Source organism: Acipenser ruthenus, chromosome 1 (assembly GCF_902713425.1).
Source record: "Acipenser ruthenus chromosome 1, fAciRut3.2 maternal haplotype, whole genome shotgun sequence".
Lineage (NCBI taxonomy): Eukaryota > Metazoa > Chordata > Actinopteri > Acipenseriformes > Acipenseridae > Acipenser > Acipenser ruthenus.
The window spans coordinates 19,851,022-19,875,965 of record NC_081189.1 but is presented as its reverse complement, the minus strand read 5'-3'; the positions used below and the strand labels follow the sequence as shown (position 1 = coordinate 19,875,965).

The window sequence follows — 24,944 nt, the reverse complement described above, 5'->3', positions numbered from 1 at the left end:
GCATATCAAACTGAAGTCCAGTTTTCAGGGTCTAAACTAGCTTAAAATCAAGTGAAATACTCATTCAGGTTCCTAACATGTGATTCAAACTGTCAGCGCTCCAGGAATCTTTCCAAACCACATCTATACTGACTCTGGTTCCTGATGTACCAGCATACATTTTACATGTGACAACCCAAGGATATTCACTGAGTCATTTTTAAAAGAAGAAATGCATTCAATAAATAATTTGATAGATAGTTATGGAAGCAGATCAATACTTTTTACGCTACCTGTTATGCTAGTGGCAGCAATCAGTCTTTGTAGAGCAATTCATTATTTCTCTCGTCTTGAAGAAAATGCCACTGTAATACAAATGCAGCCTTTAAGAAATGCAGCTTTTAAGAAATACATTTTTATGAGATACTGGGAGGATTTTTTCTTTTTTCTTTTACTGTTGGGGTACTATATACACATCATAACAATAGGGATCTCTTTAGGGGAAAACCATTACACAATGGTGACAGTATTTGCAGATAAATCATTTGAATTTATAATCTGTCATCTGATGAGGGTCACATCAGTAGCATTTCTGAATATATTTTAGTTTGCTGATGCTAAGTTTGACAGCATACACATAGTAATGCAGTTTAAATGCAATGTTTTTAACAGTAGAACTTTAGCCACCAGTAGACTAGCTGTAAGCGAAAAAGATAGAAACACACAGCTCTGCAAAACCCATCAGCTGTAAGCAGACAACATGTGATCTGCCAGGTATTTATTACTTTGCCATGTGTGGAAACAAGTGTGTGTGGCTCTCCTTAGGTAGTGGCTGTAGCTGGGAGTTGGGGGTGGGGTGGAAGACTGAGGTTGGAAAACTATCCAGATCTGCTTCAGAGTTACAATGAAGAGGTTTGGGAATGTTTGATATTGTTTTTGCTTGGAGGACGTTGATACCTGACCTGAAAGTGACAAGGAAACTGAACAATGGGACTTAGTTGTCTAAAAACACAGAAAGACAAGGCTGTAAATCCAACAGGTATCTGTACATTTTACAAGTTTGTTCGGGATCCTGCACAACTGGGCTGTCGCTTTTAGATGTTAAAGTGAGACCTATTTTCTCTTGCTGAGTTCATCCGTCTTCTGAAACAAAAAGAGACCAAGATAAACTTGTCAAGATAAGCACCTTTTTACCATTCTCTAATGGCTTTGTAATCTTTGTAATCATCTAATTGTAGGTCAATTCATAGGATTATATAAAAAAAAGAAACTGTAAGCAAAGTTGCTTTTATAATCCAGTACAATGACATGTACAGCTATGGCCAAAAGTTTTGCATCACCTAGAATTTTAGGATTGAGACATAATTTAAAAAATAAAAACTATATGAACATAATTTAAATCTTTTATTTAACGTCATGTAATCAAAGAAACTACAAAATTATATTGCAAAAGTCTACTGGAAGCCATAATAATAGTAGTAGTAGTACAGTATTTCATGTTAGATTTCGAAATGAGACATTTTTCATTTTTTGTCAGTTTTGTGTTAAGTATATGGAAAACTACAAAGTGGTATGTAATTCAGTATGTTAACATAACATTATTCAGCAGGTTTCATTCGACTTTATAAAGCAAAATTAGTTAATTCTATAGGGTGATGCAAAACGTTTGGCCATAGCTGTATAACTGTCTCAATATGGATATCACTGTGGCTTACAGAGATGAGACCATACTGCTTAAACCAAATGCATAATTAATACTGCACTTAATGGGCATTTCTAAATTATTAATTTGGACAAGAGCTACAAAAACATTCTTGAAATCAGCTCCCTCCTCTTGTTTTGGATGTGGCCTTAATGTTTTTTTTTCTTCTAAAGCTGTATCATTATGGTTCTGGGTTTACAGTCCTCAAGTGGTTTCCTGTCACCGCTAACATGCAATAGAACTCCATTTCAGTACATTCTAGAACATGTGTCAAGCAAGCCAAACATAAGCAAGAATGTGATATTTAATGTAGCATTTAACATAATAAAAGCAGCATATGGCACAGAGCAAGAGATAGTTAATGTAATAAGATTTGTTTGTGAAATGAGACCTGCATAAAAAACTGAGGAGCTGTCTAAAAATCCCTATACACTGTATCATCTTATTGGGCACCAGTAAAAGGTCTGCAGTGCTTTCTGACTGCTTGCACTGTTAACTGGTGAAAGGAAGTCTCTAGCATTGTACTATTATGAAGCTTTAACTAATAACTTTTTGTGCCATATTGCACAGCCCAATTCATCTATTAGAAATAGTTCCAATTTTTCCTGCTCCTGGGCATATTAATTTAAATATTGAAAGGTTCATAGTTGTTGAAGGTAAAGGTTATTCACCGCCTTGGATTGAATTAAATAAGGAAGTAACTACTTTTATAGCCGTATCCATTGAATGCTGCTGATAATTCATTCCAGAGAAAACACTGACAAGTCTTGCAATCCATCACTTCGTTTTAATTTCTTGGTCAGGTTTCCATGGAAATAAGGTTAAGAGTTAATACCACTGTAAACATAAAAAGTGCAACAACAACTGATTTATAGTTAGGGCCTCTGTTTTCTATGTTATGTTCTCTTTTTCTTTTTTTTCTTTTTTTTTAGAAATTGTCTGGCTTTTTGTAGTTCTGCAAAAATCCAGTGTTTATCTGACTTTTATTTAGTTATACCTTCTGAAAGTGAATTGTACCAGATTATTATGGTATTGCCCAAAAGTGCTCTTTTGAAATGTTGATATGTTGAGGCATCGTGACAAGTGCTCAAATCAAATAACAGCACACATGGGAAGCACGATGCATGCTGTACACTGCTCCGCCAGCTACGTGAACACAAGATAAGTAGTAGTCTCCGGTGTTCTGGAAGTACTGGAAACCGAAAGGCTTTAAGCAAACCTACTTAGCTGCTTAGTAAGTTTGTTCAGTTTCTATTGGAAGCTATGCGTCTTCTTGCTGGATGTATTATAAAACTATTCAGTGGTATTTTTGTGAAAAAGTTATCATTTGGAATATGCTGTATTCTGACCCTCAAAGGGACCTGAGCACCCTGAGGTGTCTGGATTTCTCAAGAGACAAGCCTTCCTCAAACACAGCAACACTAATTATAACTTTATTTCAATGACATGCTTTTGCTTTGAAGCCTGAAGCCTGAAGTTGAAGCCTATTGAAGTGCATTAAGTCTTCTAGACATCTTGCTAAAATGTTAGAATACTCAGTGAATTTGTGCCATTATCTGGCCCGCATTCACTAACCCAAGATTTGTGTTTAGTGCTAGGTGACAAGACATTACCCACAAGCCAATGCTTTTGTACCAATCAGTCAGCAGAGAGTAAAAGAAAGTGAAAAAACAAAAATCTTTTAACCATTAAGCTGATAAATGCTATTTGCAAAAAGTCTCCAAATTCGAGGCATGTTTTTGAAATCCCTGTTCTTGATTTTTTATTGGTGGTATTCAGTTTTGTGTACTTTCACTTACAGTTAAATTAAAAACAAATAAAAGTAAGACACATTATAATAATAAGACATTTTAAGTCTTGTGAATTCAATACCTTTCTTTGCAGTACCTGGAAATGAAAAATGTTGGCACATCATTGACTTGTGAGTTTCAAACACTACTATATGTTAGTCTATGTGTGTTTCAGGATAGGTTTATTTTCATACATTGATGATAAACAATGAACACCATGACTGTCATTAGCTTAGGAGCATTAAAAATGTAAAATACATCATGGTCTTCGACACAATCAACCTCCACTGTGACCAACAAAATAATCTCAAATAATCAAAAACAAACTGCCCAACATCGGTCGTAAAAGAATAGAACACCCTGTATCCAAGCCTTGTGTAGAAATTAAAATGATAGCTTCCGTGACTGAGAGGTCATGTCCTGGGAGATCACAGCAGTGTCCTTTACTGGTGACCTGGATGGTTCAGCACCATGGACAGCGAACCTGGCGGATTCTTGCTTGCACAGCTTCAAAACCACTGGCTTGATACTCTACTGTTTGAATGTATTTTATATTTATTTAGTTTTATCCTATTGTATATGTTATTAATTATCATTAACTACTGTTTCAGTACTCATGGAAGTCTCTCATGTTTGATAAAGTCTCCAGCATATTTTACTTTTGGGGCAGCAAGCTTGTGCAAGGTGGAATGTCTGTCATGAGGTCAGTATGAGGTTTGCAGAATTTATTAAAATATTGTGCACGGCAAATCTTTAACAGAGTTTCAGGGACAGAGATAGGCACGCCCTGTCATGTTTCCATATACCAGCCATCAATTCCTAATTCTATGTTACAAAATGATTAATGGTTGTAGCTGATTAAAATCAAGAATAACATGAAATGGACGGGCCCCAGTAAGTTTGTAATATGTTTAAACACTAAGTAAAGAAGTTTACCTCATGTCTGGAACTCGTAGCTACCAAGCAAGATTCATTTCTGCTGCATACCACAATGAGGAGTATTGAAACAAGAGGAAGGAAAGAATATGGGCAGTAATCCTTACTGGGGTTGGCAGGAAAACAATGAATCGCAGGCGTTGTAGGCTGAATTGTCATAGGCCAGTAAGGAAAAGTAATTTGCTTAGCAATGCCATCTGACTAGGAAACTGCAAATTAGAAAATAAAAAAATAGCCTTTAGCCTTTAACAGATCAATCTTTCGATTGGCCAGATTACCGCCCCGTATCAAGTCATTCCTACTTTTTGGTTTCACAATCAATCACAGCTCCCGGCCTTGTTACACTATAAATATCTATTGTAAATGTTAATCAGTCTTCTGTTTGGAATGCAGCTGCACACCCATTGCTGTTGCTGCGGCCGCCCTTGCTCTTTGCAAATCAAACCATAATCAAGTCTTGTGTCCCACTAAAAATAAACTGCTATCGGAGCATCAGAGTGTGTATAAATGAAGTGAATTCACGGTGTGACGGTAGCATACAATTCATATTTTCAGATGCTCGCTATCATTTTTACATTAGGTTGGTACGGTTTATTATAGACATAGTTTGATTGAATTGCAATAGAACAGGGAAATAACATGAATGCTGTATTTTTTTATTATTGAATCATGCAGGCCTAGGTGAATAGCTGTTGATTTATTAGCTGCTGGTAAATGCCACTGTCCACATCCACAGTTCCTGTGGTGTACATAGTAAGCTTTCGAAGTTGATAAATGTCAAAGAAGGAAAAGGAAACCGATTACATACACGATCCAAATTGCTTTAAGCTTGTCGTTGATTGGAAAGTGTGCTAATGCCTCTGGGTCCCTGCATCACATTATTGTTTTTCTCAGTGCTTCTACCACTTCAGCTAACCAAGTGCACTGAAATGTGTCACAGGGACGTCAACCACACAGTATTATGTTACATGACATTAGCCTAAGGTCAGAATGGCACGTCTGTTTGCATGACCTGTGTATTTAAGATCAATAAGATATATTTTGCCCACTTACCCTGAACTTCTAATCATCATCAGCCACCTTCTCAATGACTATTTAGAGGTCAACAAATACTAGGGGACATATGTTCTATTTTAGATGCCTCTCGCTCTTTATTTATGCTGCCCCCCGACCCCAGAACATTTTGCATACTGGCCCTGAAGCTGCCAGTCAGCTTTCTCACAGTTGCCATTGGCACAGTAGATACTGTACATGTTTACTTTCGACGCCAGAGATTCTAGTGAAAGGTCACTTTTGGCCACATATCACTTATCAAGGCCCACAGAGAGTCATTATTAGGTCAACACGGTTCCATGACGTTGTAAATGTAGTTCCAATTAAATGGTTCATTCAGCTTTTGTTTGGGATTAACTGCTGCTCGAAGCTAAATCTGCATCTTTCCAGAGGATACATTGTAATTCAGACCAAAAGCAAGTTTGGAACACGCTAATCGACATGGGCAGTAGCCATGCACCACTAGGGTGTCAGCTGAGATTGAATGTATTCACTGCTGACAGCTTTCCTTCTTGCAGGCATGTTTTGTTGATGAGGGAAGTATTACTAGAGATTCCGATACTGCTATGTTGTTTTAAGTAATCAGTGTGTTTACCCTTCTGGCACTGTGTTTTTAAGCCTCAAGACTTAATTAGATCCTGCAGCGCCATTAACAGTAGTAAGGTTGTATATGCTTGTAGCTAATCGGCTGAAATCACATCACTTGGAGAGCAGTACATTGAAACACTGTTGCCTCATGAACTTAAGTCCTCTCTCTGAGAGACTTGGTTAATATCCAGTGGAGAGGAAAAAGGCCACATGTTCCCTTACTCCCTCCTTCATGCCCCCAGGAGGGCTATCACACATTGCAAAGAGCAAGCACAACAAATGACACACAGAAGCTAGAAATAAACACATTCTGTATTTAATTTGAGACCTTTTACAATCAGTACACGGTACATCCCTTACAAATGACAGTTTAAATAGTCCCATATAATCTGTATGTTTCGGTGTGTGTGTTTTAATATAAATGTCCAGCATTTGGCCTGTACTAGTATAGACTCTAAATCTGGCCCGCTCTATGATTCTTTGATTTATAAGCAATCTATTTAATTTGTAAGGTTACAAAGGTATTTAACATATTACTGTGAGCAGCATCACACTTACATCCTGTAGAACTCTTTCAATTACTGTATTTCATTTTGTGCCAGCTAGCCTGTCATGTAAAAATGCCCATAACTCACACCAGGGCTGTTAAGCTATTCCCAGCAGTCTCTGTGCGTGATAATTACTACAAGATATGCTGGAAAGGGGTCTAAATAAAGTTGCAAACATCCCCAGTGGATGTTGAGCTCTGGAAAGGGGATTTACTATACATTACCAGTGGAATTTCCATCAGGAAGTTATAGAAATGAAACTTGATGAGAACTTATAAGATTCGTTGGTAGAGCATTTTCAATATTCTTAATAGAGATATGCAGAAAGACATTTATATATATTTTTAAAGTGCAATATGATATTCATCCACCAGTTATGGGTGATGGAAAAAAAGCACATTTTAAATCAATTGTTGTGTCCAAAAATAATAATGTGTAATATTGATATCTTCTATCAAAAATGAAACAGTAAATATGTGGCTAGCACTGCAGTTGACATCAAAAAAGCAATTCTGTACTATACTAATCGTAATGATTTTGAATAATATGGTGGGAGACCTTGTTTCTGTGTTAAAATACACCAGATTCTTTTCTGCAAAGCATGCTGCATATAATGCATAGCCCCCAGCATTGACTCTGACATTTCCAGCCTCTGTAATTTTGGAATCTCTGTGTTGGCAACTCTGTGAGGCAAACTGTAACTAGATACTTGAAATGAATCTGGCTTTAAACCAATCAGTAGCTACATGTATAATGTCGGTTTTTCAAATATGTAGGATCACTGGGTTGGATTGGGTGCCTCTATGCAATATCTATAGAGTGTAAAAACAGATGTGGTTCAGTGAGCATTAACCTTGTCAAGTAGTGTTCACATTTCCAAGAACTGTCTGTTTCAATTCTTTGAAACCTCGTCCGATAAAGAAATATCCTGCATGTCAATCAATGTCCTGATTCCATGTTTTTCAAGGTCCAGTAAACCCCTACTTCCTTTCAGCTGATTGGGTTAGCATGAGTTAGCAGTCCCAGTACAAGAAACTTCCAAGTGCATCCTTCTCTTATGCTCACGTACAACCAATCTAATTAGTGCCTCTGCCACTGTAAACTGCACAAGCAGACAGGATGCAAGGATTCTGCTTTTTATTTCATCACCCATAACTGGTGGATGAAATCAAAGAGAACAGAAGAGGTTATTTGACATACTGTAAATCGGTCATTTAAATATAGTTTACCATGATACTAACACCTCATTGGCTTCCCTAATGAAATCTAGGTCTTAAATGCCACTTATCTAATTTCCATTAAACTGTTTATTTGCATGTCTTTTATATCATTCTGTACAAGCAGTTCATGTACATGATGGTCGCCACCTTTCCTCATGCTGATAGCTCAGTGTTTGAATTTGCAGCCGTGGCGGGGGCTGTAATTCACGGATATACTTGTGTACAAGGTCATTTTAGGCACTTCATTAACTGTTATGTAGCTTTTCTCATTTATCCATGCTTGCTGTACCCCTTTGTAGTCACACTGCATTTGTATCAGGGCATTATGTTGCAATTGGATTTAGTCAACAGTTATAAAAATAGGTTTGCTGCAAACAAAGAGCAGTTGAAGTTTGAGAAGATTAAATGTCATTAAGAATTAAAAAAAAAAAAAAAAATTATACGGTATACTTTAATACAGTTGGCTTTGCAGATCATTGTACCTCTCATTTTGGACTGGGGCCATGACATGCTCTGCAGATTTTTGCTGGTCAAGTAGATTAAAACAACACTAAAGATGAATGTAGCAGGGCAGAGGCCTTGCACTTGTAAATAAATGAAATTTATAATTAAAGTTCGGGAGGAGGGTCAGACACCAATCTCCGCATCACCAAATTGAATCATTCAATTTACACATTAGCTAATTTAAATTGTTAGCACTATAAATACCCTCTTCACTTATCTCTCAGTTGCGTTTTGATTTCATCGTAACCCACCACCCCCCCATCTCCACCTTTCTTAATAACAGTTTTTATGTTTTATCAAATGGGGGTCTCAGCCTCGTCCAGTTGGCCAGGCAGCGAACCCTCAAACCAAGTTAGGTTTGATGCCAAATGAATGTGTATATACAGCATACTTTTCTGTTAAATCGCATACTCCGCATTCTCTACAATAAATATTTGTACTAAAACATTTTGTGATTGGTGTTTGTCCTGAACTACTGAATGTATTGTTGGTGTATTGTGTTAATAAAGTTTACATATTTTGAATTTAGGATTGGCAGGGGTGGAGTTAAAATTCCATGCCTGCCAAATCCACTGTGGAATGTGGCTGAATCTTGATTGATTAATTGATGGCCAATCAAGCCCCAGCCAAATGATATAAAAGGGAGCCAAGCCCTTTGTTTGGGGAGGATGGTTCAGTGAAGGCGAATGCCCAGCCTGAACAGTAGGAGAAAAGATAGTCAAGGCACCGTCACAGCAAAGCTTGAGGGCTGTGTTTATTTGACCTTGACACTATCCCGCCACAATGATCTTAAGAGTTTCATTAAAATGTTCTATCTATCTATCTATCTATCTATCTATCTATCTATCTATCTATCTATCTATCTGTCTATCTGTCTATCTGTCTCTAAAGATACATGACAAAAATGTGTAGTCTGTTGGGATACATCTGTATTTGGTTAGTTTTCTGTGTAATACAAGAGCAGTGTGCAATTTGTTTTATAAACTGTGATTGGTAATACATAATAAAGTGCAAACTGTCAGAACACCTCTTAGTATCAACATAACACTGTGCCCTCCGCTGTTCGTGTTCCTAGAATGTAAAGGTTGCTAAAACAGCGTGTCAATAAATGTGAACCAAGATGGTGGTTTCAGTGGTAGTCTTCAGTGGTAGTTGTTTTTTGGGTTTTTTTTATAGCTGCAGCTATTGGAGCTGCTTTCGATCTGTTCTTGCTGAACTGGATTCCATCCCATTTCCCAGAAATGAAAAATCATGTTATTGTCATGAAAGGGTCTGGACTGGCAGTGCTGGAAAGTGATGTCTTTATTTAGCTGCAGACTGCTACCCTGTCAGGGTTGAGACCACAGAAGCATCCAGAGGTGGAAGTGACCCATCATGGGAGCTTCTGATTCCTTATTCATATGTTAAAACTGTTGCTGGCAAGTGGTCAAGCCTGCTCAGCAGTGTTTCCTATGTATGCATTTGAAGAGAAAATCAATCTGTGTTGCTCTGCAGCGGGTTTGAAATGACAGATATTACCCTGTCAGAAAGCCTCTATTTCTGTCACTCAGTGGTTTCCTTGTTAGCTCTGGCACTTTGCATGGCGTTTGACTAGCTGTTAAAAGCCCTCATCTGAATCACTGATTGATTCAAAAGGCTTCCATTGGTTCGGCCACTTTCCTTTCTCACAAGCAGTTCAAAGGTAACCACTGACAACTCAGCTCATTATTTTTTCCTAAAAGCGCAGATGACTTATTTGGAAACTATTAGCGGTTTCAACTGAGGGAATTTATTTTTAAGTAATCTATAAGGGACTGTTAATGTATGCTGTGATATTAAAGTGTTTGTAATGAGCATAGCCCTGTATTTATCAGCGCTGTTTAAGGGTTTTAATGTAATCCACTTCATTCAGATTGTCAGCAAACTGAATGTAGGAGCTCAGGGAGTATTACACTGACTGGTCAAAAATAAAATCCCTTAGTCTGCAATGTATGCAAATATATTTGGGCACTCGATGTGACACTAGACATTATATATGCTGTGTAGGAGTATGTAACTATTCAGCAGAAAAGCAGAAGAATCTCAGTGACTTCACAAGGAGCATTTCACAAGGCCTGTGTAAACAACTTGCCCTTAAATTCAGGGTCTGCATTGACCAACATGTCCAGCAAGTCTCCCGGGTATCCTTGGTCAGGTAACGTTTGTAGAGAAACCACGACCGGAAAACACCATTCCTGTGGGTCGTGGTGGATCGAGCAGATGTGTGCCGGGAGTTGTGTGGTCCTGCCCACTACTAGGGCCATGTGTCAGTGCAGAAATTCTGTACAATGCAATAGATTTCTTAAATTAGAAAATTAGATTTGCAAATTACTGCAGGACTGTTTCATTTTCAAGCTGGAATAACAAATCCAAGGCTGCTGGTCACTGATTTTATTTTAATACCGCTTTGAGTGTTTTAATTGAATTTGGATTCATTGCAGCTTTAACTGAGTCTATTCAACAGGAAATAGACAGAAGATACTGTGATACAGTGATTCACTAACTACTGTAATATGCAAGTTCTATTTCATGTATATCTTGTCTCAATGAGTGTAATCCATTTTAATTGGAACATCTATTTGCATGTTATTTGGATGTTATTTGATTATTATATAATTACCAATTATTTGATTGGTATATTGGTATATTTAAAAAGATGAGTTAAAAAAAAGTAATTTTGTATAGCGATGCAACTATGGTATATTTATGTAACTAGATGTCATTCCTTTTACTAAACACAAAATTAAGTTTCTAAATAAATTGGAAGTACATCTTTAAAATGATAAATAGGGGCCATTTAGATCAAGAGGATATACCCAATGTTCAAGAAATATTGCAGTGAAAAACTGGCAGTAGATTTTTTTTTCCATTAACTTGAGATACAGTATGGTGTTAAGCGGTTGTGTGCTTAGTTTTATTGTCATTGGTTTGCTTAATATGTGTTTTTTGTGTTGTTGTTGGTTTAAAGTAATATACTGATGACTGCAGGAATTATCAGTAATAAATATAAGTATCTGTAATATCAAGCAGTTTTCTCTGAGAAGGTTATTATGTGTCAGATGGATCCTGGGCTGGAATGAGTTAATGATCAAAAAGTCAATGAGGAGAGGTTTTAAGAGGCAGATATGGGAGTATTAGATTCAGACAGTACCATCGCTAGCAGGCATTCAACTGATTGACTTCCTTAGCTCCCTAACTTCAAATCCAGTAAAGGAAAGATAGCTTTAGAGTCAGTCTGATCTAAAGGCTCCTTACTGGCACTGGAGTCATTCTTTATGGAGGTCATAGGCTGATACTGACCCCTTTTTGTGCACTGCAGAATGTCAGGTCGCAATTCATCAGACTGCTTGACTGGGCGACTACAATGGCTAAAAAAAAGATTCTACTGATAATTCAATTCAATTCAGTGCACGGGTTAAATTAAAATGACAATTTCTCATGAAAAGCAAAACAAACTGAATCTGTTATTTAAATGAAAACTTTCCAGGTGCAGCTGGCCAACATATTAAGTCATTCAGTGTAATTTGGCACCAGTGTTTGTAGATGGAGACTAATGCAGAGCATATATTATATCACTTCAATTCTTCTCCTACTGGCAATTAATGACAATAACTCATGGTAATCTAATAGCCTTGATGAGATTACTCAGTGAAAGTGGACACCATTAAAAATCTTTAATCACAATCACACTGATTCACCACAATGAAACAGATTGGCGTGTCGTAGAGGCTGTATGCCGATCGCTTTTATGGACTGAATGAAGCTTCGCGGGTGAGTAAGTTGGCCGCGAGCCACCGTTGGATTATCAGATTTCCAGCTCCTCCGAGACACATTTGTCTCAGCCTGTGATTTACACAGTGCCACTTTCTGGAGACAGCCCTCACTCACTCACACAGATACTCTCCTGCTGTACCACTCACTGACTCACTGGCTCCCTCATTCAATCCATCCTGCATGCCTGGGTCTGGGGCAGCACTACCCTTGCTGTGACCTTGTGGCTGACATTCCATACCTGGTTTTGACAACAAGAGCAGGCAACTATTAGCAGCAGCAGTTGTACATGGTAGCACTAGGAGGTGTTTCCCATTCCTGGGTGAAGGAGTCACTTGGATAATCTGCAGTGGGCAGGCAGATAATGCTAGGAACAGATGCATAGCTGAGTGCAGCCAATTCAAAACAGCAGCCTCTGCTCACACAACCCAGAGAAGGGGCTCCCTTGCGTTCTAAATGGATTATAATTTTAATCAAGGTGAGTGGAATTAGAGTCACTTTTCAGAGAAATTAAAAGGTAGTAGTTTGGTGTTTTGTTGTGTTTTTTTCTTGGGTTTTTCAAGGATTTCTGTTAGTGTGCTTCATTTGTATGAGATATCATACAGTACTATCATATTGAATGCAGTTGTAGGGTGTTTGGTATAGATTACTGCTGTAAACTTGTGTCTTGTTATAGACTAAACTAGCCTGAAAGATTGAACCAACAATTCAATTCAGTATTTTGCTTATCAGCACAACTTACAAATAGTCTTCTGTCTTACTTTTAAGGTTATTGACTGATTTATAAAACACAATGGGAATTAGTAAAAACAGAGCTGGTTCTAATAGAGGGAGATCAGTTCATTATACAAAACAAGAAGGTATTTATAAATGGAGGGTACATTTGACAATTTGATACGCATGACCAGACTAACTGTCATAGATTTGAATATTTTCTCACTTGCTAGCATTTATCAGAATGTATGGTAACTGATACGACAAGTATATTTTCAGCTGACTTCCCAAGCTATCATCAGAGACTCAGGTTCATCTGTGTAAACAAGAATAAAGCCAGACACATTTAGCAGGAAGCAAAACTTACCAGCCGGGGGCTAAGAAGCAGAAGTTGCACAACTGCCCCAGTGTTGTTCTGGCTACTAAATACTGAGTTTGACTAAAGTAAATAATGTTCAGAGCACTGAATACTGTACACAATGGGGCTTATGTCTTGTTTATGTTGTTTAAATGTTTTGCTAGGCTTTGTTTTGTTACCATTTTGAAGTGCTTTAAGTATACAGAGTTTTAAGTTCAAATTGCAGTTTATAGCATACAGTAATATTTCATGGCTGTTCTATTTTAACCGCAGATAGACTATGCATGCTAATCAATACTAACAAGGGAGGTGATGTCACTGTCTAATAAAATATTTATTAGATGGTTGAGAGCCAGCATGTTCCATTAAAAAGTAATTCATTATGATGTTTAAAATTGTATATGAAGAATTATTACATTAACTTCCTGTACTGTATAGAGATACATTTTCCAGCTTTTCTCTAAACTGTGATCTCATTAAGTATGGGATACGCTGTCCTTCCATTTTATTTTGTGAATACAAATCTGGAGTGTATGATAACTCTGATTTTATGAGATCTAAAAGGGTGGCTAACACTTTGAATGCAAATGAACATCCTATTTCATTTTTGTATTAATTCATGACAGATTCCACACACTTTCACACTAATTCATATTCAACAGGTTTGAAAAGTTTACACAATGGGTACCGGATATTGATTATTTTGCTTGTCATAAAGCCTCAGGTAAATATTTTAGTTAACAATGTCTTTTTAGAAAAACACTACAATATAAAAGTTGAATTAACATGAAACAAAATATCTACTTACACATTATGTAAGGTATATCTAGATTTTAAACACAATATGGGATCTGTTATAATCATTCAAATATGTCCTGCTTGTGTTTTTACCCAGAATTATTGACCCCTTTATTTAATCACTAAATGCAATACAAATCTGAAATACAGTTGTGAACAGGCTGGCTGGTGGTGACGTCAGGCCAGGAAATGAATGCAACACAACAGCAGCAGACTGGGGTATGAAAAGCGCTGCGGTGCATTTTAATAAATAAACAAAATAAAAGGGTTACACAAAACAAGAGACCCTCACAAAACAAAAGGCACGAAGGCCAAAACTAACAAACAGACCATGGAACAAACAAGTATCGTGCTAGTTTAAACTAGCACGCGTAGCAATTGTTTACTTTCAGTATCTGTTTCTTTTCTCCTCTCGACAACCCACCCCGTGCAACCCACCTAAGCTGCAGGTATTTTATGTTATGGGTATTAATTATCTTGTTAACCCCTCGGCCATAGTCTGCACGAGTTTAATAAATATGCGTGACTCTCAGCTAATTCAATAATTACTAGCCGACAGTCAAGCATTCACACGAGGTATTAAAATACAAAACAATAACAAACAATGGCGGACGGCACAAACATAATACATACATATAAAATACAAAACATAATATGCACAGGGGAGGGGAGGTCCCAGTCACAACAATACAATTGCGAAAAGGTCTATATTAGGTTATAAGATGGCATTATTAAGACCCATTAACGCTTGGAGATTATTAATATAGATGGGCCCTATTGATGGCTCTGTCAGTTTGCCCTGGCACTCTCCTACCTATATCAGCAAGAGGCATCATGTGTTTGAAGAGGTGCTGGTAACTATGTCAGGAGTCTTTATGCAAAAGCTAATAATCTGTATAATGTAAAACCAAATGTTGAAGAATTTATAAAATATATAACAAAATGACATATATAAATACTAAAATGTGTTTAAAATCTGTTGCATAAAATGTATGTTTAATTCTTAAAACGTGGTTTCCAGTGTTACAGTGTTCAAGCTATCTGCACCTTTGATATTGGTGGAATAAATCCCTGCCCCATAGCAACCCAGAACCGTGCAATCATACCGCAGCCTCTAATACAGGAACTGCAAAGAGAACAGAAATCACCTCCAGGAGCAGCGTCCATTTCTAATCTAGTCTTGAATAATTTTAAATTGTAAAAATGTCAGTGACTGTTAAGAATGAGGTATTTTTTAAAACTTTTAAGGAACCAGCAGAGAAACTAATATCAGAAATATTGTAACTGTACAAAATTGATATAGTCCTAATAAAAGACTGATCTGCTATAAACATTAAAAAAATCACACCAGAAAAAATGTTTGAATCCACACTAAACACACAGAACTCTATTACAGTTTTGTATGAAAACATACAGTTGCCATGTTAAATAAAAACAAAAAAATTATTTTTACAAAGAAGAGAAAGAAAGAAAAAAGGAGATAAACCGAAAAACCCTCATTTTATTTATTTATTTATTATAGTTTATAAAAAACATTGCTAACTATTCCAGTGAAAATGTCCTTACTAGAGTATTCTTGATTTGTAAAAGCTAAATAACATTAATGAAGGGATCTGTCAGGTTAATAACTCTATCACCATTTTAGGGTGAAAATAGGGTTAAAGTTGAGTTTACAAACCATGCTTAATTGGGTGAACCCCTAAAATCAGAATCCGTATGTTTGTGATATTGCTTATTTGGGTATTTAAGATTTCCAGGGAATTTACATTTCAGGGGTAAAAAAAGCTACATTGAGATGAATCCTTTATCTCTAGCCATTATTATTATTATTATTATTATTATTATTATTTATTTCTTAGCAGACGCCCTTATCCAGGGCGACTTACAATCGCAAGCAAATACAAATACATTCAAGTGTTACAATACAAGTAATACAATAAGAGCAAGAAATACAATAATTTTTGTTCAAGTGTGACAAACCACAATTCAATAATACAGCAGATAATAGTGATAGTTACATCAGGATATGATTAAATAGTGATAGTTACATCAGGATATGATTAAGTACAAAATACTACAGGTTAAACACTTGGCAGATTACAATATTCTGAAGTACAGGATTAAATGCAGTAAAATAGGGGGCAGATAAGAGCAAAATAAAGCACATTTAAATGAAGGGTGGATCCAGGCCTGGCAATGAGGTGTGGGAGCTTGTGATCATTGATGCCAGGTAGACAGCACAGCAGTGCATCGAAGTCCCTGTCTACTGACAGCTCATGATTTTAAGATTAAATGCACACTTGGTAGCCCTTATTGACACGATGAAGCATCATTTCTTTTAACAATTATTTTGACAAATCTGTGGCTGTGCAGGAAAAAAAAAGAATGCTACTGTCATCCAGACAAATGACAAAAGGTTCCACTTGAAGCAGACTCTCTCTGCTTCTTTCTGTCTCTCTTTTCTTCATTGGCTTTTCTGTTTTGTTTTCTGGCTTTATCTAAACCAACTACCTGGGGTTAAATACTCTGAGCTAAATATAATGTGTCAGTTAAAGGGACTGTAAGAAATGTAATTGGAGTTTAGTGAGCCATTTGAATTGCACATTTGGATGCAAAACTGCTGACTCCAAGGGCTCGATCAAAGAGTGATGCTCCAGATGAGATCCACTAATGTCATTAAAGCTGTATTTTTCACATTTATTTGATCGTGTCGGCATGCCGATGGGGTATCAATTGAAAGATCAAATGCTATATGATGCTTTGAGCACCAGTCCGGCGGGACTAAGCCCTATTCTATATTGAATGGTTTATAATATTAGTTTTAAGGTCTTTCTGGTGAGCTAAGGTTATATCTACGTAGGTGATAAGTATCCTTTTAGAAGTGTGCCATTAAAAATTGTAATACTGAGGATCATTTATGAAGATACCACTTGAGATTTCTAGTAGCAGCAGATACATGTTGTATGCTTCTGTTATAAATTGGACTTTCCTGATGCATTCAAACCAAACACAGAAGAGCTACTGTAGATAAGATGTAGGCATGTTTTTTCAAAACACTGGAGAAGTGTCAGACTCAATCACAGTTCTCATTTTTCTAAAGAAATTGAGGTCACACTCAGTACAGCTACGGCCGTAAGTTTTGCATCACCCAGTAGAATTCTATCTAATTTTGCTTCATAAAGTTGAATGAAACCTGCTGAATAATGTTACGTTAACATATTACATTACATACCGCTTTGTAGTTTCCATATACTTAATGAAAAACTGACAAAAAAATTGACATTTTGAAATCTAACATGAAATACGGTACTATTATTATGGCTTCTGGTAAACATGCAATATCATATTGGAGTTTTTTTTTTTTTTAATTCTAGGGGCTGATTCACAACGTTTGGCCATATCTGTAAATTGCTGAAATGAATGTTCTAAATTGCTTAAAACTTTAAAGAAATAATTTAAAGATCTAATTCCAAATAGAAGTCACCATCCTTCTTAATTTCAAATCGTATGTACTGTATGTATGTATTGCCCGGGTGTCAATAACAGCGCCTGATTGTAAATTCACGGACCATTGCTTCTTCTTTGCTGCAGTGAGCATGTCACAGAGACATATGCTTTGATGCACAATTAACAAATTGGAACTGTGAGGCTTTAGTGGATTCTTCTGATGATATCGACCCCTCCCTATTAGTGCCCACATGTTCAATCCACTAGACAGTATAAGGCATGGGAGTTCTGATTGTCTCAATCCAGATACTGATGCACATATGCCCAAGTCAAGGAACAATCAGCACAGCGCAACTCAAGGGCACACATACTGTTTATTGACATTCATTGGCAGTCACACAAACATTTCAAGTACTGGAGAGGCTATACCACCATACCAACCCAGCTTTGCTTTTTCAATGGTGTGCATTAGAGTATAATGCGCAATGTACACAGCTACATAAGGCAAACAGGGTGTAGAAACCTGCCCACAGTCATAACTGCTGCGTGGATAAAAAACAAATAACCTACATTAATTTATAAAATAAAGAAATGTGTAAACTTGTAACTTTCAGATCGTACCAATAAAACAGAGCATTTTAGCTGTAATAACATTTAACAGATTTTACCCAAACACCTTCTGTTTAAGTAATTTGCATCCTGTGCAAGATTATCATTTAACAGAGAGAATGTGCATGAACTCTAGTACTGGTTTGTGAATTGCAAAACCCATAACGCGTTTAATGGAATTGGATGCAGATTGTTATACCATGCCTACATACTGGTTTGTCAGAGGCTTTCATCAGGCATACAGAATACAACTGCAGAAGCAGTACAGACATCTCCCATAGTCATAGATAATACAGTAGAATTAACTCATGCTTTACACTGGCTCTTATTCAAAATCACTAGAGTGCCTCATCTTTTTGCAGACAATCTTAAATCATTGTACAGATGGTGGACTGGTTGTTTTGGCACTTGGTGCATGGTTACACAGTGTCTGTGTCTCTTGTACCTTACCCTATGTTCCTTGTCAGTCCTGTTTCATTTATCTTTGCTGTCTGTGGTTTGAATATTTAATTAGTGCTTTGGTTGAGAATTTGTTATACAACATGTTTCTGTGTTTCTGAAAGCATGGTCAGGATTGCCAATAAAGTGCAATTAATGTCACGACTAATAGCTACCTTCTTAGATAGTACAGGTTTACTTTAGGCTTGAGCAGCCACACTGTGCACATTTAATTAGAGTTAATTGAAATAAAGGGGTGACACAAGGCTAAAGCCTTGTTAGCTGACCAACACTTGACCTCTAGGTGAACTCCAAGATTGATTGACAGCGAACTCCCTCTTGTGGTGTTGGTGTGTAGTTCACACCTGAGCGAAGGTGACAGCCTTTGCCTCTGTCACTTCTGTTTAGAATACTGATTTCCAGTTTCAAACCCATAACTCAAAGGCTTGAAGGCTTCAGCTGTATATATAATATATACTGTATTTGACAGAGTACAACATTTGATTCTTATGAAATCATACTATACAGCTTTATATTCACTCATTTCAGAATTTCAGTTTATTTTGTTTTTAGATTTTGCAACCAGTTTTCCAATACAGATCGAAAAATATTCTGAAAGCCAAACTTACAAGCTAGAGATTAATTCTATTTCTGTTAAATTAAATTGTGTATAGTCTTGTCACAGACATAGAAAACATATAGCAAGAATTAATTTGAGGTGGCTTAAGGTCTCCACACACCAGACGTGATGCGATTTTTTAATTGACGACGAGACACATTCGCAGCAACATGGCGATACACACCAGAGGTGACACAGAGGCGATGCAACAGGTTTGAAAACTGCCAGATCTATACAACTGTTCAAAATTGCTATTGACAAAACTATGATCAATACTGATACGTATTCATCAACATGATGTGGAAATTGAGTGTCTTCTCTGACGGTATTTCAACACATATGGCAATAAATCATACATACCAGGCTTATCCAGTTCCTTCGAAACGGACTCCCATATATTGTCTTTCAAATCTGTATCTTTATAATTGTGATGCCCTTTGTCATAATGCCCTGGGTATTTTTTCAACGACAAGTATTATTGTTTTCTCCGTCATTTTGGATACTGCTTCACCCTGCTGGACCACGTGCATTAAAGCTGTTCTCTGATTGCTCAATGCCCTAGTTGACGCGCTTCAAACTGCAAAACATAGGATTCAATCCTATTTATTTCACGTCGCTCCAGTGCCACCCTGTTGCCGCTCCTGTGTCGCCTGTGTCGTGCTGCCCTCTTCCTGCAGAACCACGCATGCACCAGACAGTCAGGACAGACCTCCCCCGTTACAAGCAGCCTTTAGCCTAATTTCCCTTTTCCCCCAGTAATGCTTAGGGGGTTAGATGACTTTATAGTGGCTGAATTGTGAATCTTTCTTCTTACAAACTTCCAAATACTTAACCTGCTATAGGCCTTGTCTGGTATGCAGACAGGTGACTTTCCAAGAAAACTCCCACCTGCTTACTGTTCTTACTCCTTTGGGTGTAAGTGTTCATGCTAAGTATCTTTCAGACATAAATTAGCCAGGATGAATCTCTTGAGACGTCACTGTGGTTCAGTGCATTAGGACATAGTCATAGATCATTAGAAATCCTGGTACTGCTATGTAGTTGTTAGGTTGTCCTGAGTGGGACACACACAGGCAACACTGTGGCTTGCAGGGTGCCACTCTACCCACTTCTGTAACACCCTCACAAATGGAATCCCAATATAGCTGGTATTTTTCACAGTCCAGACACCGGGGATTATCACAAACCCTGTGCCTTGCATGCTAATGTAATTAAAGCTGTGATCAAGGTTAAAAAACATTTCCTTCCTTCAATTTGCATAGGAACATTCTCGTTTGTCTCTTCATTTTTACTATGACTCAAGCTCAGGTATCCTGACACAGCTCACTTCTTGTGTTACAGGTAATAGGACCTCCCTGGCCTATGGTCAGCAGATGGTGTCTTATTATTGGTAACGCAGGAAGTAAAAAATGGTTTTTGAAAATAAAGTTCAAAGATCAACAGCAGACCAGCAGTTTTAGTATGAGGGTCCTTCAGGACTTCAAGGTGTATCAGAAAATGGATTGGAGATGTCCTTGAACCTGATTGTTCAATAAGAGGTCCCTAAACTGCCAAAGGACCTCACATGTTGTCTTTCAAACTATGTTGAATCTCTGTTTCAAACCAATCCGATGGAAAATATATGAATACAGTATTCATTAATATAATTAGTCTTTTTTTCTGCTTGAAACGAAATCTCCATTCTAGTACACGCCCTGTGAATGTTGTCTTTCAATGTATACTAAAGTCTGCTTCCTCGCTGCCCTATACGTTCGGTATATCTATTTAAATGTAGTATAGCAAATAGTTACAAAAAATGACAAAGGAAACAACTGGATGCAGACTGATTACTTTCAGCAACTTCATTTCAGCAAATCCTAATAACAAGCACTGTTCTCTCATCCCTAACAAAGCATTAACACATGTTAGTTACCAGATGTTATTAATTACTACAACTTCAGGACATTTAACGGCATGAGGCGGGCCTTACCAGACGATCAAGCCCCCCTCTTCAGGTTGTATTTCTTAAGTACCCCTTATCATAGGTTAGTTCAACTTCACGAAATTTGTACCAGAAATGAATCAATATTACAAGAGAAATCCTTAGTTAAAAATCACATTATTTGCTTGTTTACAGAGATTTAAAGGGACAATGAGTGTACCTTTTCTTGTTAAAATGTTAATATTAAATAAAAACTAAAACAGTAGGGACATTTTTTGGAAAAACAAAGTAATGGCAATGTAATAGCAATGCAAAGCTTGATTGTGTAACTTTAAGGAGTGCAGTGAAAATTGGACTGAAGCTAATTAAAGTTAAGAGGCTGTGGTGAGGTTGCATGTCTTAATTAGCTTGGTGTTGGGGAAGGAGTGCTTTGCTGTATAGAGGAAAAATAATGTATCTTTAATTACCAAGATGCAAATTTGTACATGTTTTACACTTTTTATTCATGTAGTACAGTACTTTTATTTCAGTCAAATATCTCAAACTGGATATTGTTGTAAAGGGACAGTCCATGTATCAGTAAGTGGACGTTCCTTTCCAACAAGTCTATCATGTTTGCTCTTTCTGCAACTGACAATAGGCCTTGATTACTAATGACAGAATTCAGTTTACATTCTTGCTATACAGGAAGATTACATGTTCATATTGCACAAAATAAAACAATCAGTTTTTGAATCACATCCATTTCAGAGGTAATCAGTGTTACAGAGACTAGCCAAATAGCTTGAGGATTTATATTGTATATTTTGTATTCAAATTGCATCCAATTACCTGTAAAAAGCACCATCCCAGATTAGTAATGACTGTTCACCATCTTATCTATCTTTATAAGGTTTGCATTGCATGGTGGATTGCGGTTGTCCTTTCTCATTTGTCTCTTCATGTGTTTTACCACTGAAGCACAGCTGCTGGAAAAGGGTTTGCAGTGCTTTTGAAAACTTCGTATTCAGCAAGGAGAGGAAGGAAGTGCAAAACACATGAAGTGCAGATTCGGTGTCTGTGGGTCATATTCAGAAAGCTTTGAATGCTTTTTATAAGTCTGTATTTGATGGATTAAGTAAAGTGTATGCATAAAACCGATCTAGTCTGTTTTTAAAGAAATCAACAGCAGTTCACAATATAATGTAAAGCTTTGTGGATTAGACGCTGCGCTTCTATCTGTAATCATGCAGATGGTATAGCTTGTTCAATATTCTGTCTTGTATTTAATTTTTTGGGTTGTTTTAGAAATTATTTACCCATGGCAGCGATTTTATCAGATGGGCATGGATTGTATTTGATAATTCTTAAAATGCAAAAAAAAAAAAGTATAGTACACAATGCTATAAACTTATAAACAACTAGTTCACAGTACTCCTTGACAAATATAAAATGTGCTGTATCTTGTGTTAGAATAGGACAAACAAATAAGCTATTGGAATGTGAAACAACTATAGCAACAAGTAATCGTATACATTCTCTCTCGCTCTCTCTCTTTTAAAAGAGCTTGTGAACTTTAATTAGAAATATGAATATTAGACGTGATTCTCAATCTGTTTAGCTCTGAAACAAGTAGTGTACTGCAGCCCAGGAGGACTGGGAGCAGCTCTGCATTTCAATCATACTGTTGTGGGTCTGGTAATCTGTTTTACTGCTTTTGAATTTGATGGTCAAATGAAATAACAGCACAACAGCTAACACTATTGACTGACACACAGGCCTCTTTAGTGGGAGCTATAGGAGGGTACTTGACACAGAGAACACATTGAACATCCTTCTAGCTAGTTATTACAGCTCCAAAACACTTATGCAACTCTTTTATTAGTTTATTATTTATCACACAATGGTCAATTACCATGATGCATTTCTTTCTAATTTACATACAAGGTTTTAGATTTGATAATCCACCCAAGAACTACAGGGCCTTGACTATAATAGTAGTGTTACATGCTGCCACCTGTTGGCAGACTCCTAGATATTAACGCTGTAATGTTAGTGCATTCATTTAATACAGAACTGGGTTACAACGTCCAGGGATCTCCTCTGCCCATTAATACCGTTTAAAAAAAAATGGAAACTCTCAAGCATAAAAAAAAAAAAAAAACACCACAATGGTTGTCAATAGCGACAGCTGTCTGTCATGAGCTAATTGATTCCCTTGAGGTCAGACTCAGAGCAGAAGCAGAAAATAATAGGTGGCTCTGGCTTTTATGTCTATAAAGACAATTTTGGCTTACAGATGTCTATGTCAAAGCACATTAACAAGAAAATATCAAAAACTGAAAAAAAGAACCTTGTCATTTGGAAATGTACTCCTGAAGCTCCTTTTTCCTATTTATATTATCTCATATACGGAAGGGCAATTATCTGAGTACCATTTATTCTATGATATATTTCACTACATTATAACAAATAATACATTTCTTTAAGCCTCCTTCGAGGTCTCACTTCCAAGTTCAGAACAGACACAGTTCTGCTTCGGTTCTTGCAATGAAAAAAGATAAGAAGGGATATGAGATGAGATAAGAAGGAATATTTACCTCCGTGTAACTCTGTCTTTGTGACTACCGTTCATTCTACAGGTAGATACATCATAATTTGAAAAGGAACAAGCTATTGCCTGTTTATCTTCTAGCGCTTGCAGTAGCACAATAATTCATTCCTTCTAACTTGCTGAGTGCACACATTGCTTGGCATATGTGAACAAAACTCCTTATGGGAAAAAAAAAATAAATAGCCCCTGTTTACTCCATCGTATTAAGCAACCCTGAAATAAATCTGGTAAAATATATTTTCTTGATAAACATTGAAGCAACAGGAAAACAATAATCTGCCTGCTGATTTCTTGTACATTTAACAGTACAGTACATGTAAAAATATGTAAGAGGTAAAAATAGGGTTTATTACATGATATCTCTATTGGTTTACATTTACAGTTACTTTACAGAGAAAAGTAACGATATAAGATTAACATGGTTAATGCAGCTAATACTGTGTTCTCCGGGCTATTGTTGCACAGATCCAGTAAATGAAATGCTGTTGCATGTTTTACAGTCTGAAGTCCTTGACCTCTTTTCTGAAATGCATTAACCTTTCTTATGTTGAAACTCCATGAATTCCTGTAACATTAAGAGACAAAATTGCACTTAGGTAAAATGTATGCCTCTGGAGGCAAACAACTGCCTCTTTGCTTATCCCCACCCCCACCCCACAGAGTAACAAATGCACGCTCATAATTAAGTAGTAGAATATGTTATCATACTATTATAATAAATATCCTAGCATGCAGATGTAGTATTTACTTACCAAATCACCATGGGATCGTATATTGTTTTGAAGAGAACTATTAGTAAATCTGTACTGTTTTGGAGAATTATTTTAATGTACTAATTTTCTGGAAAGCAGCTGCCAGTGCAGTGGTAGCACACTATTGACTGTAAGACAGACACCACATGATCAATAGTGACTTTGAATTGTTCTGTCAATGCTCACAGCCATTATCTAGATTGACATGAATATGGAAAAATAAAGTTATCTTTAAAGCGAAAGTGTTCCGCTCTCTGGGCCACTAGACTTGACCTGAGGCTACCTACTCTCATTGTTAATGAGAAACACTCTGCTGTTTTATTTTCAAGGCAGTGCCAGTATGAGTCCATGGGTATGTAGCCTTCAGTGGAGGAATGCTTCTTGCTAAATGGAAAACTTATTGACTTTAATTTAGAAAATCAATTCTCTCACATCATTGTAATTGTTTCAGTTCTCGCTGATGAATCAGACATAGTTTTCAAGGTGGATAGCAGAGTGGATGGCCTTCTGAGTTTGTAACTTGCAGTTCTCTATAACTTCACTTGTACATTTACAGTACAGTGGGTGAATGTACTAAAAATAATGC

General features: G+C 36.9%; 1 protein-coding gene across 4 annotated transcripts in view; it reads left to right on the top strand.

The window, feature by feature from the left end:
- The window catches only part of LOC117409060 (rho GTPase-activating protein 24), a 222,074-nt gene that overhangs the window by 144,621 nt on the left and 52,509 nt on the right, over positions 1–24,944 (top strand). The window contains exon 1 of one of the 4 annotated variants that reach the window (XM_059018995.1): positions 12,217–12,587. The exons of the other annotated variants lie outside the window; for them this stretch is intronic. Within the exon in view, the coding sequence (XP_058874978.1) occupies positions 12,566–12,587 (22 nt within the window). The 5' untranslated portion in view covers positions 12,217–12,565. Of the gene's footprint in view, positions 1–12,216; positions 12,588–24,944 lie in introns of those variants that run through there. 4 annotated transcript variants of the gene reach the window in all.